The sequence below is a fragment of the Monodon monoceros genome, unplaced genomic scaffold, assembly GCF_005190385.1.
Source record: "Monodon monoceros isolate NGI ecotype Baffin Bay Population unplaced genomic scaffold, NGI_Narwhal_1 Super_Scaffold_4, whole genome shotgun sequence".
NCBI classification, from domain to species: domain Eukaryota; kingdom Metazoa; phylum Chordata; class Mammalia; order Artiodactyla; family Monodontidae; genus Monodon; species Monodon monoceros.
The window spans coordinates 5,191,754-5,206,593 of NW_021703781.1; the positions used below are offsets into that span (position 1 = coordinate 5,191,754).

General features: G+C 37.0%; 1 protein-coding gene across 4 annotated transcripts in view; it reads right to left on the reverse strand.

Moving 5' to 3' along the window:
* Positions 1 to 14,840, reverse strand: part of ARID4B (AT-rich interaction domain 4B) — a 126,233-nt gene that overhangs the window by 74,184 nt on the left and 37,209 nt on the right. For all 4 annotated transcript variants that reach the window (XM_029244860.1, XM_029244857.1, XM_029244858.1 and 1 more), the window contains exons 3-4: positions 4,347 to 4,457; positions 1,504 to 1,569 (exon numbers count right to left, since the gene is read on the reverse strand). In XM_029244860.1, the coding sequence (XP_029100693.1) occupies positions 1,504 to 1,569; positions 4,347 to 4,457 (177 nt within the window). The remainder of the gene's footprint in view (positions 1 to 1,503; positions 1,570 to 4,346; positions 4,458 to 14,840) is intronic.

Genomic DNA, 14,840 nt, shown 5'->3' on the forward strand with positions numbered 1-14,840 from the left:
ATGACAGGCTGTGCATCCATCAGAACTTGGTCTGCCATTACTGGCTGCAAGACTTCAGCCAGAGTACTTTACCTCCCACCTCCCTTCACAGTTTCCTCTTCTGTAAAGAGCTATTATGAAGGTTACATAAGATAATATGTGCAGAGGACTTAGCACAGTACTAGCACATACTAATAAGTGCTAAATAAATGGCGGTTAACATCAAATTATACATGTGCATGTTTTTGTCCTTTTGTCCCTACAAGTGATATACATGGGCATGTAAAATTAAAGATGGCACCTATAGGGACTTCCCTGGTGGCGCAGTGGTCAAGAATCTGCCTGCCAATGCAGGGGACACAGGTTCGAGCCCTGGTCCGGGAAAATCCCACATGCTGCAGAGCAACTAAGCCCGGACACCACAACTACTGAGCCCGTACTCTAGAGCTCATGAGCCACAACTACTGAAGCCCACATGCCTAGAGCCTGTGCTCCGCAACAAAGGAAGCCACCGCAATGAGAAGCCCACGCACTGCAATGAAGAGTAGCCCCCGCTTGCCGCAATTAGAGAAAGCCTGCACACAGCAACGAAGACCCAACGCAGCCAAAAATAAAATAAATAAATTTGAAAAAAATGGCACCTATACAACAGAAAGGGTGGAAAATAATTTTCACAAGGCAAGATTAAAAAAACTTACAAGTTTTAGTCCTCCATAGTGCCTACTATATATGCAAGGTACTAATGCCCTGGGGATCCAATTAAAAGTTTTTAAATCAACCACCAACAAAATCTGGCAGATACACACATCTATCTAGTTCTCTGGAAAGTACAGCTTCATTAGGAAAGGATTTTTCTTGCATCTACAAATGTCTCTTCAATTCTGTTAGCATTTCTTAAAATTCACCCAGCTAGGTCAATGTCCATTTCAGACATTCTAAAGGACCAAACAGCACACAGTGGCTACCCGCACATTCCCTTTAGCTTGCTCACTAGTGGAAAGTAAAGCAGCACTAATTTCACTGGCCAATGAAAACTATTGCAAAGAAATGAAACTATCTGTATATATGAACATATTCATCACTTATAACTGCCTGATGACCCTTTAACAATTTCATATGCCAGTAGTTGCTTCAAAGAATTAAAAGCTCTGAGGATTTGTTTTGTTTTGTTTTCTCAATTTTCACATCATCATGGAACTTACATCACCTGATCCCTAGTTCACCACCTATTATTTCCGGAAATTGTACCTTTTAATAAATGAAACATGGTGAGACCAAAACAGATGAGTAAATAAAAAGCAATCAGTTTTTCCTTGATGTTCATTTCACTTCTGAACACAGGTTTTACTGTCATATAGGTTTTATTGAACACTAAGTCTACTTTTTTTCTATTAGTCTATTCAGAGAGAATTACATATTTATCAACTCAATAACAGAGTAACCAATGAATTTTTTAAAAGACTGAGATAATTATTGTTTCCCACTGAAGCATTAGAAGTAATAATGAATAAATAAATGAATTACCTTTAGTGGGCCTTTTATGTGGTCATCCTGAACTTCCACTGTTGAAGAATCATGTCTAAATGTTACCTAAAGATTATAAATTTAATTAGCCACCAAAAAAGAAAAAAAAGCAACACAAGCTCGTTAATGCATGAATTCATTTTTATTATGACTAAACAAACGGCTGCCTAGTTTATACAATCTCTCAATCCCTAAGTAGATTAACTGAAAAATTTATTATTTAACAGACAACTTCCCAGACTAATTTACTTGATGATTTACATATCATATTTTATTCAATACTATTAGTTGTGAGTTTAATTGTATAATTTCTTTTCCTACAAATGAGGAAAAAAGAGGTGGCAATCTTAGGCTATTAGGTACTCTACCATTTTGCGAAGGCCTCGCTTAGTAATAAGCAGTAGCAAAAAACACTTACTGACAGCCAAGTATCAGGCTCAAGCATCAAACATATTAATCTTCACAACAACCATATTAGGTAGGTATGATTATTCCCATTTTGTTGATAAGAAAACTAAGGAACAGAAAGTGTAAGTAACTGGTCCAAGATCACAGAACTAGTACCATGGTGGACCTGAGATGCAAACTCAGGCCAACTAGATCCAGAACTTTACTGTACTCTCCCTCTGTATCAGTATAGAAATCAGAGAATGGGAAACCAGATGTGAGGTAAGTTAAAATAAAGGGATTGAGTTTAAATATTTAATTAGTTGGTAAAAAACAAAACAGCTTCCAGTACTCAGTATAGAAAAGGTTGTTTTCCTTATACAAAGCAAGAGTTCTTACAGGGATTGAACCATTAATGTGGTCTTATCTGATATGTGTGGTAATCAATTTAGGTAACAGGGTCACAAACCAGCTATGAAAGGAGATGTCCTGTACTCACAGCATCCCAGGTATTTCTGTCTCACACAACACACTACTACGCTTTATTTAAATTATGTGTTTAGATATCTGTGTCATTCACTAGGCTGTAAGCCACTTAAGAACGGAGACCAAGTCTTAATATTAGAGTTTCAATACCTGATATTGTGCTTGGCATGTAGTAAATGCTCAATAAATGAAAACTGATGGGGAAGGAGTGTTGTTCTTCTTCCCCAGAAAAATGTATTAACTCTGAATCATAAACTAATTAAACTGATATAGAAATATACTACCTTATCAGTTGAGAAAATCATTAGCTTTGAATTATAAAAAGATTTTTAGAGCAGCCCAAAAAACTAACAACAAATTTTAGATAGCCACTACTTATAAGACACAAGGCACAAGGTACTGGCTGGCACTCTGTGCCATCAGCAGAAGCAGTATAGACTGTTCTCTTCCTTTCAATGACAGCAAGAAATGGCAGGGCTGCTATGTGTCATTTTGCTGGTTCATTCATTACAGAGACACCCAGCTGAGATTATAAATCACAGCTAAAATCCAGTGAAGCATGGGTCCTGGAGTAAGACTGCTCCTGCCCAAAGGAACACCGTTTCTAACCAGTACAAAAGTGTTATCTGTAGGCCAAGCTCTGCTAAGGAGGGTCTCTGCCAGCAGGGAGAGATTTTTGTCTAATTCATGTTAAGGTGTTACATGTGCTAGCAGTAGCTCTGTCTGAAAGAGTGAGAAAACTGATAAAAAGCTTTCTCTTCATCTCTAAGATAGTAATGGCAAAAAATGAGTGCTCAGGGAACACCGCTATATGAAGTCAGGAACAGGAAAGGCCACTATAAGAGCTCATGCGCACCAAGCATGTGAAAACTAAGGACAGGGTGGGGGGGCTTCCCTGGTGGTGCAGTGGTTGAGAGTCCGCCTGCCGATGCAGGAGGCACGGGTTCGTGCCCCGATGTGGGAAGATCCCACGTGCCGCGGAGCGGCTGGGCCTGTGAGCCATGGCCGCTGAGCCTGCGCGTCCGGAGCCTGTGCTCCTCAACGGGAGAGGCCACAGCAGTGAGGGGCCCGCGTACCGAAAAAAAAAAAAAAAAAGACAGGGTGGGGGGCTAAGAACAGCATCCTACAGGCTTATGGTTAATTTAAAGGCCTTATCACAATGGTTCTTAACTGGCAGTGTAAATTAGAATCACCCAGGAAGCTTTTTTCAACATATCCATGCATAAGGAAGGAACCTAAGCATACAAGCATGGAAGAAGCTCCAGAAAAAACTCTGACACGCTCCCCTGAGATACAAAATCTCTACGGCCTGTTTAACCAATGATGTTCAAACCAGTATTTTACGGGGTATCTGCTAATGTGGATTATAAACCCCTTGAAAACAGAGATTGGGTTATTCTCATATCCCCAACCTCCTTCCCTCCTGCAGTTTGCCACTCAATAAATAATTAACAGTTATTAGGAAGATTTTTCAAGAAAAGTAGAGGATAAGGAAGCAACAACTAGATCTACCATCATCAATTATAAATCACATCTCAATTTCATGGTTAAAATGGGGGGCGAGTCTTAAAACTGATGTACTATGGTAATTCCCATTCTGCCACTAATTTGCCATAATGGCCTTGGAGAAATCACTAACCCTTTACTGAGCCTCATTTTTCTTACAATAAAATTAAGGAATTAAACTACATGACTTCTAAGGTCCTTTCCAGCTCTGAAAGGCTAACAATACAAACAATACCAAGTCTGTAGTGAAATGGCATTCAAAATACCAACTGTGATCATCTAACTTCATTCCAATTGGAATAAAATCACAAGTAATGCTTTGTTTTCAGGTATTTTTACAGTCATTACTCCTAGAAACTAAAAACTCATCTTGCAGAAGAAAAAAATTCTTAAATATACTTACCAGTAAAAGTTTAGGCGTCAAATACTAAACATATAATTTAGAAAATCTACATATACTGTACCTTGACTTTGACAAGTCTTTTCGCTGTCTTGATCTTGGCTTCACAAAAGGCTCCTCTGTATTTAGCACTCACATCAGTGCCCACTGTCAAATACGGAGGTTCATCAAGGGCCTAAAAATGCAAACAAATATAATTAGATTTAAACTTTCTAGTTCTTTCCCAAAATCAGACCTCAGAATGGCAGATCTAATCCTGTTACAGCTATAAAAGTTGTAATAGATGAATGTATTGTTAACAAAAACAATCTATACAATACTCTAACTTAAAAATAAGTAAAATACATATCATAAAGCCTATTTAAATGTACTAAAATGTACATCTATAAAAGATAAAGGCATCTTTTTTCTCTATATAAAATACATATGATCCAAGTATATCATTCCATCCACCCCTCCATCTACCCATTCATTCAAAATTTTTTATTAAATGACCACTGAAAGAAAAGGCAGATCCTTAAAACTCAGTCTAAGAAAATTTCTTTTAATATTTAGGCTATATCTTGGCAGCCACCCAAATTCAGATTAGCTTTGTTATATCCCTACCTAGACAATGCTAAGGTAGAACAGCATAAAAGGGGTGGGGGAAACCCACATGCATTCAAACTACTGGTGAAAACTACATGAAGAAATCCAGTCTGAAAAATCTGAAGTAAAAACTCAGCCAAAATGTCTCAACTGCTTTGGCATGAGTTCACTGTTCACTTCCTGTCTACAATAAATATTATTTTAAGTTTCCTCACTTGTGATTTAATTTTTAATAGTCCTAATCTAGCTGCTCTTTTTATAATCAGGTACTTTTCTGCACAGGATCTATATTTCTAAGGAGTTCTACTTATATTAATCAATTCTATAGCCAAAGAAAGATTATGTAAGTAACTTTTCCCAAAGTGTTTTACAAGAAATACTAATATTCCAAGATGCTCCACCAGAAAGAAAAAGAGTTGGGAGTTTGGGAAAATCAGTTCATTGAATGAATTCCTACTCTGCCTCATCATTTCCCAATCTATTTGTCCAAAGAACCTTTTTTATTTTTTAAAACTTTTAAATAGATTTTATTTTATTTATTTATTTATGGCTGCATTGGGTCTTCGTCGCTGCACGGAGGCTTTCTCTAGTTGCCGTGAGCGGGGTCTACTCTTCACTATGGTACGCGGGCCTCTCGTTGAGATGGCTTCTCCTGTCGCGGAGCACAGGCTCTAGGCGCGTGGGCTTCAGCAGTTGTGGCTCGCAGGCTCTAGAGCACAGGCTCAGTAGTTGTGGCGCACAGGTTTAGTTGCTCTGTGGCATGTGGAATCCTCCCGGACCAGGGATCAAACCCGTGTCCCCTGCATCAGCAGGCAGACTCCTAACCCCTGTGCCACCAGGGAAGCCCCCAAAGAACGTTTCTTAAATTAACATCTGTTAACATCCTGCAGAAATTCCACAGACCATAAGGTGGAAAAATGCTGTTATACAGCAATAAATAATGAATATATCAATTTCATTTGGATCTTAAAATAAATTCATCCCTAATAGTTGTGGCTAATACACCTAGAAGAGATTTATCTCAAAAAAAAATTCTAATGCTATAACAAAAGTGACCATAAATATGTCAAACAATTTTAATCACTTTTTGAAAGGTGGAGAGGTATCGTAAACCAAAACAAGGGTGCTACAACTAGAAATATCAGGTCACCCTCCTTAATGGCCATTTGCCTCACATTCTATGTATTTCATGAACAGTATTAAAAAAAAAACCCTCAAAACATATCAAGTATATGATTTCTTAAATCTACTTAGGAAAATGCCTATATTTCAATTTATTTATGCCATAACAGAAGTGTAACCTCATAGAAAGATAATCATTTCTGCATTATTACTTTTAAAATCTGTTGATATAACTACGATTTGATAACTTTGTACTGCTCTTGCACCTAAAGTTAATAAATGCATTTCTACTTTACAAATTAGCCCTCTTAAAATATCATCTTCCCAGTCAAAATTTTGAATAAGTTCCAGACAAGCTAGTGGCTTTATTTTAGCAAGAATATGAAAGGGACTCACAGCACTTCACCCAGAAATTTTAGGAAAATTTCCAAAAGATATCAATCCACTCTGTGGTTCAATTGGTATTGTGTGTTACTGCTAGACAAGCCCAAATGGAGGGGCACTCTTCATGACCATAAGGTTCATTACTCTCCACAACTTGCAACCTCTCCCATTAACACTTCCTGCCTTATTAGCCAGTAAAATTCTGAAATGTAGAACAAGAAATTCTGAAATGTAGAAGAGAAAAAGAGATCATCTAAAAGTGCATGTTTGTGCCTACTCAGGAACAAATAAATATTTAAGAAGTGATAAGCTTTTTAGGTACTTTTATTATAGAGAATTTTGAACCAAAAAGGGGCGGGGGGAATAGGATAGTAATATATTTAGACTACTAGTATACAGAAACCCATTTATGTATTCTTTTCATTAATATTCAATATCAAACACTGGCAACATTCCAACCCCAGCAAACTATAAACATGCTTAATGAACAGACTTATTCATCTTGAATTTGAGAAAGGGAACTTTTCCCCCAAAACTAAGCCCATCCTACATCCTTACTAACATGAAAATCCATGTTGACAGAAAAGAGTAATAATTAGCTCAAATATCATGAGGGCAAATTATTATTTTTGAAGGGTAATATTTTCCTTCCTTCAAGCTAGAACACATGAAGAGGAATCAGCAAGGTATGTAAAGAAAATGTCTGTTACAAAAATACTTGCAAAGGGAAGCCAAAGTCTAACAAAAACCTGCTAAATACATTGTTAGAGCAGGGTTAATTTCTCTAAAAGAGCATAGGAAAAGCAAAGGTCTATGTTCTGATCTTAATTTCTGCCTGTATTTTTTTTTTTGTATCATCTTAGGTAAGTTACTTTTCTGTCCCTAATTTCTCATCATTAGATGAATAAAATAATCTGAAGTCTGTATACATTTGTTTAACATGCCTATGTTAAAGGACTAAGGTTATTACAAAGATGGTCAGAATAGGATACTCTGAGACACGTAATTGTCTAGAAGTGAAACTATGCTAACCAAAGTATGAATTTCTACAGAAAAAACAAATGAAACTCACAACCTACATGGTCATATTTGTGTATGTAATTTTAGCAGACCATAAATTATCACTCTATCATTAGTGTAATGTGAGACTAATATAGCACAGTTTTTGAAAGCAAAAGACAAGGTCCTAATCCCAGCTCTATTCCTATGCTAACTACATGAGTCTTTATAGGCTACTGAACCTCCCTAAACTTCAGTTTCCACTACAGGAAAATGGGGCCAGTATTAGAAAGTACTCAGTTATGATGCCAGAAGTATTTAACTATTCACAATTACTATTATGAAACACTGAGTTGGGCAAACAAGTCATTAAACCAATGTAAATTCAGATTTGACACCTCCTCCTTTTTTCCTTTTTAAAATGGGAAAGGCAAAACCTCATTTTAAATGATTGCTCACCATAAGTCAGTGTAAAGAGAAAGTTAAACCACTGTTCTCACTTTTTCAACTAATGTCAATACTCCTCAGAATACAATATTTTTTAGCATTAAATCTAATGAGAACATAATACAGGATAATTGGTACTATGTATATGTCTTTAAAGTATTACACTTTTTCTACTTCTAGAAATGCAGAAATAAAAATACGTTATACTATACATATAGAAAAAACATACATATTAAAGATAAAAACAACTGTTAAAGCGGGATTAACTTATGAGAAAGGGAGTGGAAAGGAGGGGTATGTATATAAAAACATTTTATCCAAAGTATGTCTTCCTGTTTCTTTTCTTAAAAAAAAAGTTCCTTTTTTGTTTTTTACAATTGGCATGTAGCCTTTGCTTTCTAAAATGTATACTAAGGACCATTTCAAACTTATAAAAAAGAAGACAAAACTGTACAGTAACTCCCCTATATACTCATAATGTGACTCCCACAGTTATCAACTCAATTATAATACTCAAAGTATTATAATCTGTAATGACTGGGATTATGGGTTATTTTGAACGTTCGTATTAATACTTGTCTATATTCTCCAGTGCACTTGGAATGACTATACTAATGAGTCAGTATAATACAGTAATTAAGAGCACAGGCTCTTGAATCAGATGCTTAGGTTCAAATCTACCACTTAGTAGCCAGATGACCTTGCCTCTAGATATAATAAATAGTGACTATCTCACAGGGATAAAGACTGAAATGCTTGCTACATGTAAAGTGCTGGGGTACAATTGTGACTTTAAAAAAAATTTGAGGGCTTCCCTGGTGGTGCAGTGGTTGAGAGTCCGCCTGCCGATGCAGGGGACACGGGTTCGTGCCCCGGTCCAGGAAGATCCCACATGCTGTGGAGCGGCTGGGCCCGTGAGCCATGGCCACCGAGTCTGCGCATCTGGAGCCTGTGCTCCGCAACGGGAGAGGCCACAACAGTGAGAGGCCCGCGTACCGCAAAAAAAAAATAATTGAGTCCTACACCAAAGAGATCCCACATAAACAGAACAGATGCCAGTATAATTGTGTATATGGGGGGAGGGGTGTTTAAAATATTATCCCCCTATTCAATTCAGAAATAAAGTAATCAAGTTGAATTCTAGTAGCAAGAGAGGTAAAGTGTTTGTGGGGATGCTCCATAAAGTCTATCACAGTCTTTTAGTGTGGCAGAAAGACAAAATCAAGACTATATACACCTATTCTGAGGCTACTGTACTTTGATCCAATGCAGAGATATACAAAGAATCATGCCAGCAGGTTTACCAAGATTCCTTTGACCAACACCAACCCTGTTAGGTGTATGTACATGTATATCACCAGGGGAAAAAAAAAACAAAACTCTTACCTTCTCTTTTTGTTCTGCTTTTCTGATTTTGGTCAAAAATACAGACCATCTCAGAAGCTAAAATAAAATGTTTTTATATAGCACCTCCATGCCAAAAAAGAAATTAAACTACTATATTACCATCCCTTTGTTTAGCAAACGTAACAGTTTTCCAGTTGTCAAGGCAACAATTACCTCATACTTATCCTAGCATTGCTTAAACATTTATTTTTCTAGTCAATCTACCAAATGTCCTAACTGGCACCTAAAAACCATTGAATTCCATGGAAACACTAAAAGCATAAGCAATTTTTAAATTAGATATTGGTGGATAATAATCCTTCAAGAAGCCAAAATGCCATGGAAATATATAAGTACCCAAATATACAAGTGTCAGAAAGATAAGTTGAATCAATGCTCCAAATGGCTAATGTTGACACTGATTAAGAAATATTCAGTTATTCAAGATCTATTTTGTAAAAAGCAAAACATGCTAGATGACATTTTATTGAGGTAGGTTTTTAAAAACAGTAAGCATTCAAATTGGTTACTAAGGCAGTACCAATGCAGCCAAGAGAATCAGAACGCAAGATATTAAATCTGATACTAAAATCCTCACTAAATAAATGTATTTAAACACACAGTGTGACAATAAATCTATGAAAACAATCTTTCTGTTTATGACAATCCCAAGGAGGCATTAAAATAATGCGGATAATTCCAACAGATGAATGAATGAAAAACGCATCTATATACCAAAGCGTACGTCATTTTAAAACTAAGCTTAAAACTAAAATACATAATTTTTTAGGACATACCAAAAAACGAGTACATTGAGGAAATAAAGAAAACTGTGCAATCTAACTTTAAAATCTTCTCTGGAGCCATTCCCTCTCCACCTTTTCATGTCGCTTCAAGGACATGGGGTAGTGAGGGGTCAGTACTGGGGACAGGAGGTAAGGGACAGATGCTGAGTATGCAAGGTGGCGAGGAGGAGGCTGGGGGAGCCACATGGAAGCACAGGCAGGCTCTGTGGCTGAGAACATTCTGGGAGCTAAGCAGGGACAGAGGAAATGAGCAGCAGGGTTGGAAGATCTGTTACAGTGGCCAAGTAAGTAAACTGAATGATCAAGTAAGTAAATATACTGAGGATAGTTGGGGCCATTTTTCTCACTGACAAAGAAATTTAAAAGGAAGGGGCAAGGCTAAAAAGAAGTCTAAGGTATTGGAATGGAATTAGAAATATGAATTCATGGTTGTATTACATATATACAACATAGATATTATATATATACATATGTATTATATATATACACACAGAAAAATGAACACGTAGTTATAGATGTATATGTGTATATGCATATATATTTGTGTGTTTGTGTGTGTGCATATATACATCCATATATTTTCCTAACTCTGTCCACTAAGAACAACTGACAGCTCAACTCTGACTACTCCTACTTTTTTGATTTTCAGGCTCCCCAAGTGGGAAACAAGAGCCACTCTACCACTTCCCTGGCGGCATTTCATTCCTCTGACATGGAAACAGAATCAATGTGTTAAATGAAAATGTCAGAAGTTGAAAAACAAAAAAAAACAAAAAGCATATCAATGGCGTATATCCTGATTTCTAAAGCCCATCCTACATTAAAAGGAACCAGGAATCCTTGGAGAAATGGTTAATTTCAAAGTTGGGCAGGGAAAGTACAAGAAGATGTAAAATATCTTGTGCCAGAAAGTAAGGAAATGCTCAAAAAATAATGCAGACACTTCAAAGGGACACAAGAGTCACCTTGAAGGGCTACTACTGGCCAAACGGGGGGAAAGTTTGAGCACCAAAAAAAAGATTGGTTGTCCTGTTATCCTGTTAGGGATGTATGTGTATGTCAAAACTGAATAACTCAAGATGTGTGTATTCTACTGTAATTTATATAATAAATTATATAATTTATATAATAAATTATAACCCATTCAGTAAAACTCGCATCCCTGAGTCCATATTGACAAACACATGAATGAATGATGAATAAATAAATAAATGCAGAAGGAAGAAAGCTCTTCCTTACAGTAAAATGTTAATAAATATAGTAGGAATGATGAAAACAGAGAATCATCTTTCGGCAACCATCATGAAGGTGACTGATTTCACAGAGTTCTCAACAGATCCTAAACTGATGAGTGAAGGTTTGATGAAGAACAGGATACTGGCATATTCCTGGAATACTATTCAATTATCAGTGGTGGAATGACGTGATGCACTGAGGACAAAAGCACATCGTTTTTGTGGTATACCTGGCAAGAATAACTTTGGCAATGAGAAAAATTAGGTCTACAGAATTTAAGGTGTGTATTTCTTAAAACTCTAAAGGACATGAAATACAGGGAAAACTGGGAGTTTCAAACTGAAGCAGTCTGAAGAGATGTGATAATCAAATGCAACGTGTATTCCTGGATTGAGCATAGGTCAGAAAGGAAAAAGAGACATTAGGAGAGTTGGTGAAAATTTAAAAGGGGCCTGAGAATAGGATGGTAGTATCATACCAATGCTGATTTCCTGATTTAGACGGGTGAATGCAGAATAGGTAGAATAGTGTCCTTTTTTGTTGGGGATTACATCCCGGAGTATTTAGGGATGACAGGACATCATATCTTCAGCTTGCTCTCAAAAAGTCTGAAGATAATAAGAACGGATACATATATCTGTATACATACATAGATTATATGAATTCTTTATACTGTATATTTGAAATTACATGAAAATAATTTTTAAATAGTGTATATTTATTGGGCATGTGCATATTTTTCCTATGAATTGCTCATTTATGTTCTTTACCTGTCTGAGTTACTAATTTTTTTTTAACTGGATTATAAAAGTTCTTGCATATTAAAAAAAAAAAGAAATCAACCCTTTCCCCCAAACACAAAAATCTTCTCTGGATGGTACATATATTTCTTAGTTTTCTTATTAAAATTTAAGTCACTTTGGGGGATGGAACTACAAATTATTTATAAGTAAATTTTAGACCCACATCTATTAACCAGAGAGATACCTACATATTCACAGAGGAGTGTCTGCATATTCCTGGAAACTTAAATAACTCACAAAAGACATTTTAACTAGAATGTTCATCATCAGCAGAAAGGTAAGAGAGAAGTATATTGGGAAAGACACTTATTAAGTGCCTCCTGTATTTAAAACATTATTCTATGTGCCAAAAAAGCAAAGGCACTTTTAACACAAAGGTAGCCAATTAATTTTGCCCTCAGAAGAGGTTAAACTTATTTGTAATCTTGCTAGTGAGATCAGAAAACCTTATTCAAGGGACTTCCCTGGTGGCACAGTGGTTAAGAACCTGCCTGCCAATGCAGGGGACCCGGGTTCGAGCCCTGGTCTGGAAAGATCCCACATGCCACGGAGCAACTAAGCCCGTGTGCCACAACTACTGAAGCCTGTGTGCCATAACTACTGAAGCCCGCACGCCTAGAGCCCATGCTCCACAACAAGAGAAGCCACTGCAATGAGAAGCCCGCGCACTGCAATGAAGAGTGCCCCCCGCTCGCCACAACTAGAGAAAACCCGCGTGCGGCAACAAAGACCCAACACAGCCAAAATTAAATAAACAAAATTTTTTAAAAAAAACTTTATTCAAATGAATCTGCATTAGCGTAACATCGTTCTCAGAACATACCTTGCTTATTTATAATATTTAAACTTTAATAATCTGGAAATTAGTGGTGCAGCCAGTTCAAAAATCAGAAGCACAAAGAAAAACCATAAACTGGCATTGTTATGATTTATATCTGGCCATGTGGACTTGCGGTTTGCGTCTTGGTTCACTGGCTCTCCGGATACAAGCCATCTCCTATTTGTTACATGATTTCAGAATGGTTGTTGTCTACTTGAACTGCTCAATGTACAAATTTGCACAATCTCTGGCTTCGGAACCAGAGAGACTGCAATTCATGTACTTAATAACTACCTGTCTTTGGGTATGCCACCCCACCAGTTTGGTTTTTGGCTTCTTCTCTGTAGACCGATCTTGCAGGATGCTTGCAAGTTTTAAATTAAATTAGGTAGCATATTTAGAATCTTTAGGAGACTGACAGGTCCTGAGTAAACACTCGGCAAACATTAGATTAAACCACATGAAATTGCTATTTTTCATAAATCAAAAAAAGGTCAAATATTGGCAATTTTATATTCGGTTCAATCTCATACTGATTTTCTCCATTTCTTTAAAGCAGCTGGGAAACGACAGAGCAACACCCAAGAAAACATCAAAGTCCTGTTCCACAATCTGCTCAGACTCTGCTCCTGCTCTATCACCCATAAGCAAGACACAGCTCTGCACCACCGATCACTCTGTAGCTCACAGGACTCCACCTATGTATGTTTCCTCCTGTGGCCAGAGGACTAGGCCTCACACAGAGATCTGGACCCCTTATACCACTAATGTAGCTATGGCTATTTTCCCACTTGATGGCTGTGTGGGCCACCAACCAAGCTTTTGTTCAGTTTTATATTCTCAAGAATATGACCTTGGGAATTCCCTGGCAGTCCAGTGGTTGGGGCTCCATGCTTTCACAAGCCGTGCCGCCAAAAAGAAAAAAAAGGAAAATGACCTTGAAAGAAGCCATCAAAAGGAAACAGTAACCTCCAATCGTTTGAAACTCTATCCATTCTTTGTCTAGTGACCAAAAGAAATTGACCCATGGAGTACGTAAGTAGTAAATATTCTAAGTCACAGAATTCACTCTAATTTCAGAGCCCTCATGTATTAACCCCTTTGGTAATAAGTCACAGAATTCACTCTAATTTCAGAGCCCTCATGTATTAACCCCTTTGGTAACCAATGCTACAATACTCATTGCCATGCTATATACTGGCTTTGCCTGTCCCAAATGGATACAATCATTCTGTAAAGGTGAAAGTTTCACACTGCATTTCAGTGATTTGTATCTGTCTTCTCTCCTGGATTGAGCAACTTAAGGCAGAAATAGCATCTTATTTATCTTTGGATGTCCTGGTCTTAGAATTGCACCTACATATAGGAGGAATTCAGGAATCATTTATTGAACCAAAAAAGTCAGGCATTAGTTAAGCCCTGCTAAATGAGATTTCTCTTAAGGTAAAAATTATTTATATTTCAAAAACACCTTATATTGGGAGGCATCTTATATATTGAGAATTCAAAAGCATGAGCTCTGGAATCAGAGTATCTGGGTTCAAACGCCATGTCTGTAATGTACTAGCTAGGTGACCTTTGGGACACGGTCTTTAACTTCTCTGAGCCTAGCTTCACATTTGTAAAGTGGGGTTGATAACAGTAATATAATAAACATATACTATGTATTTACATATATCATAAATATATAATATAAACATATAATAAAGTTGTGACCTTGTTAGACATAAAATGTCATATGCTGATAAACCTAAAATGCACTTTATAACTTCTCAGATGACCAAATTTTTACAGTGAAAGAAAGTCCACATAGTTTCATAAAGAATAAGTTGTGACAAGCACCCACTACTAGATTATTTCTCTTAACAAAGAGCTATGTTCCGGCAATACACTTTGCTGACAAGAAGTGGACTATACAGATCACCAGCCATCTATCTGATCCAAACTGTGCCAAAGCGGTTCTTTCT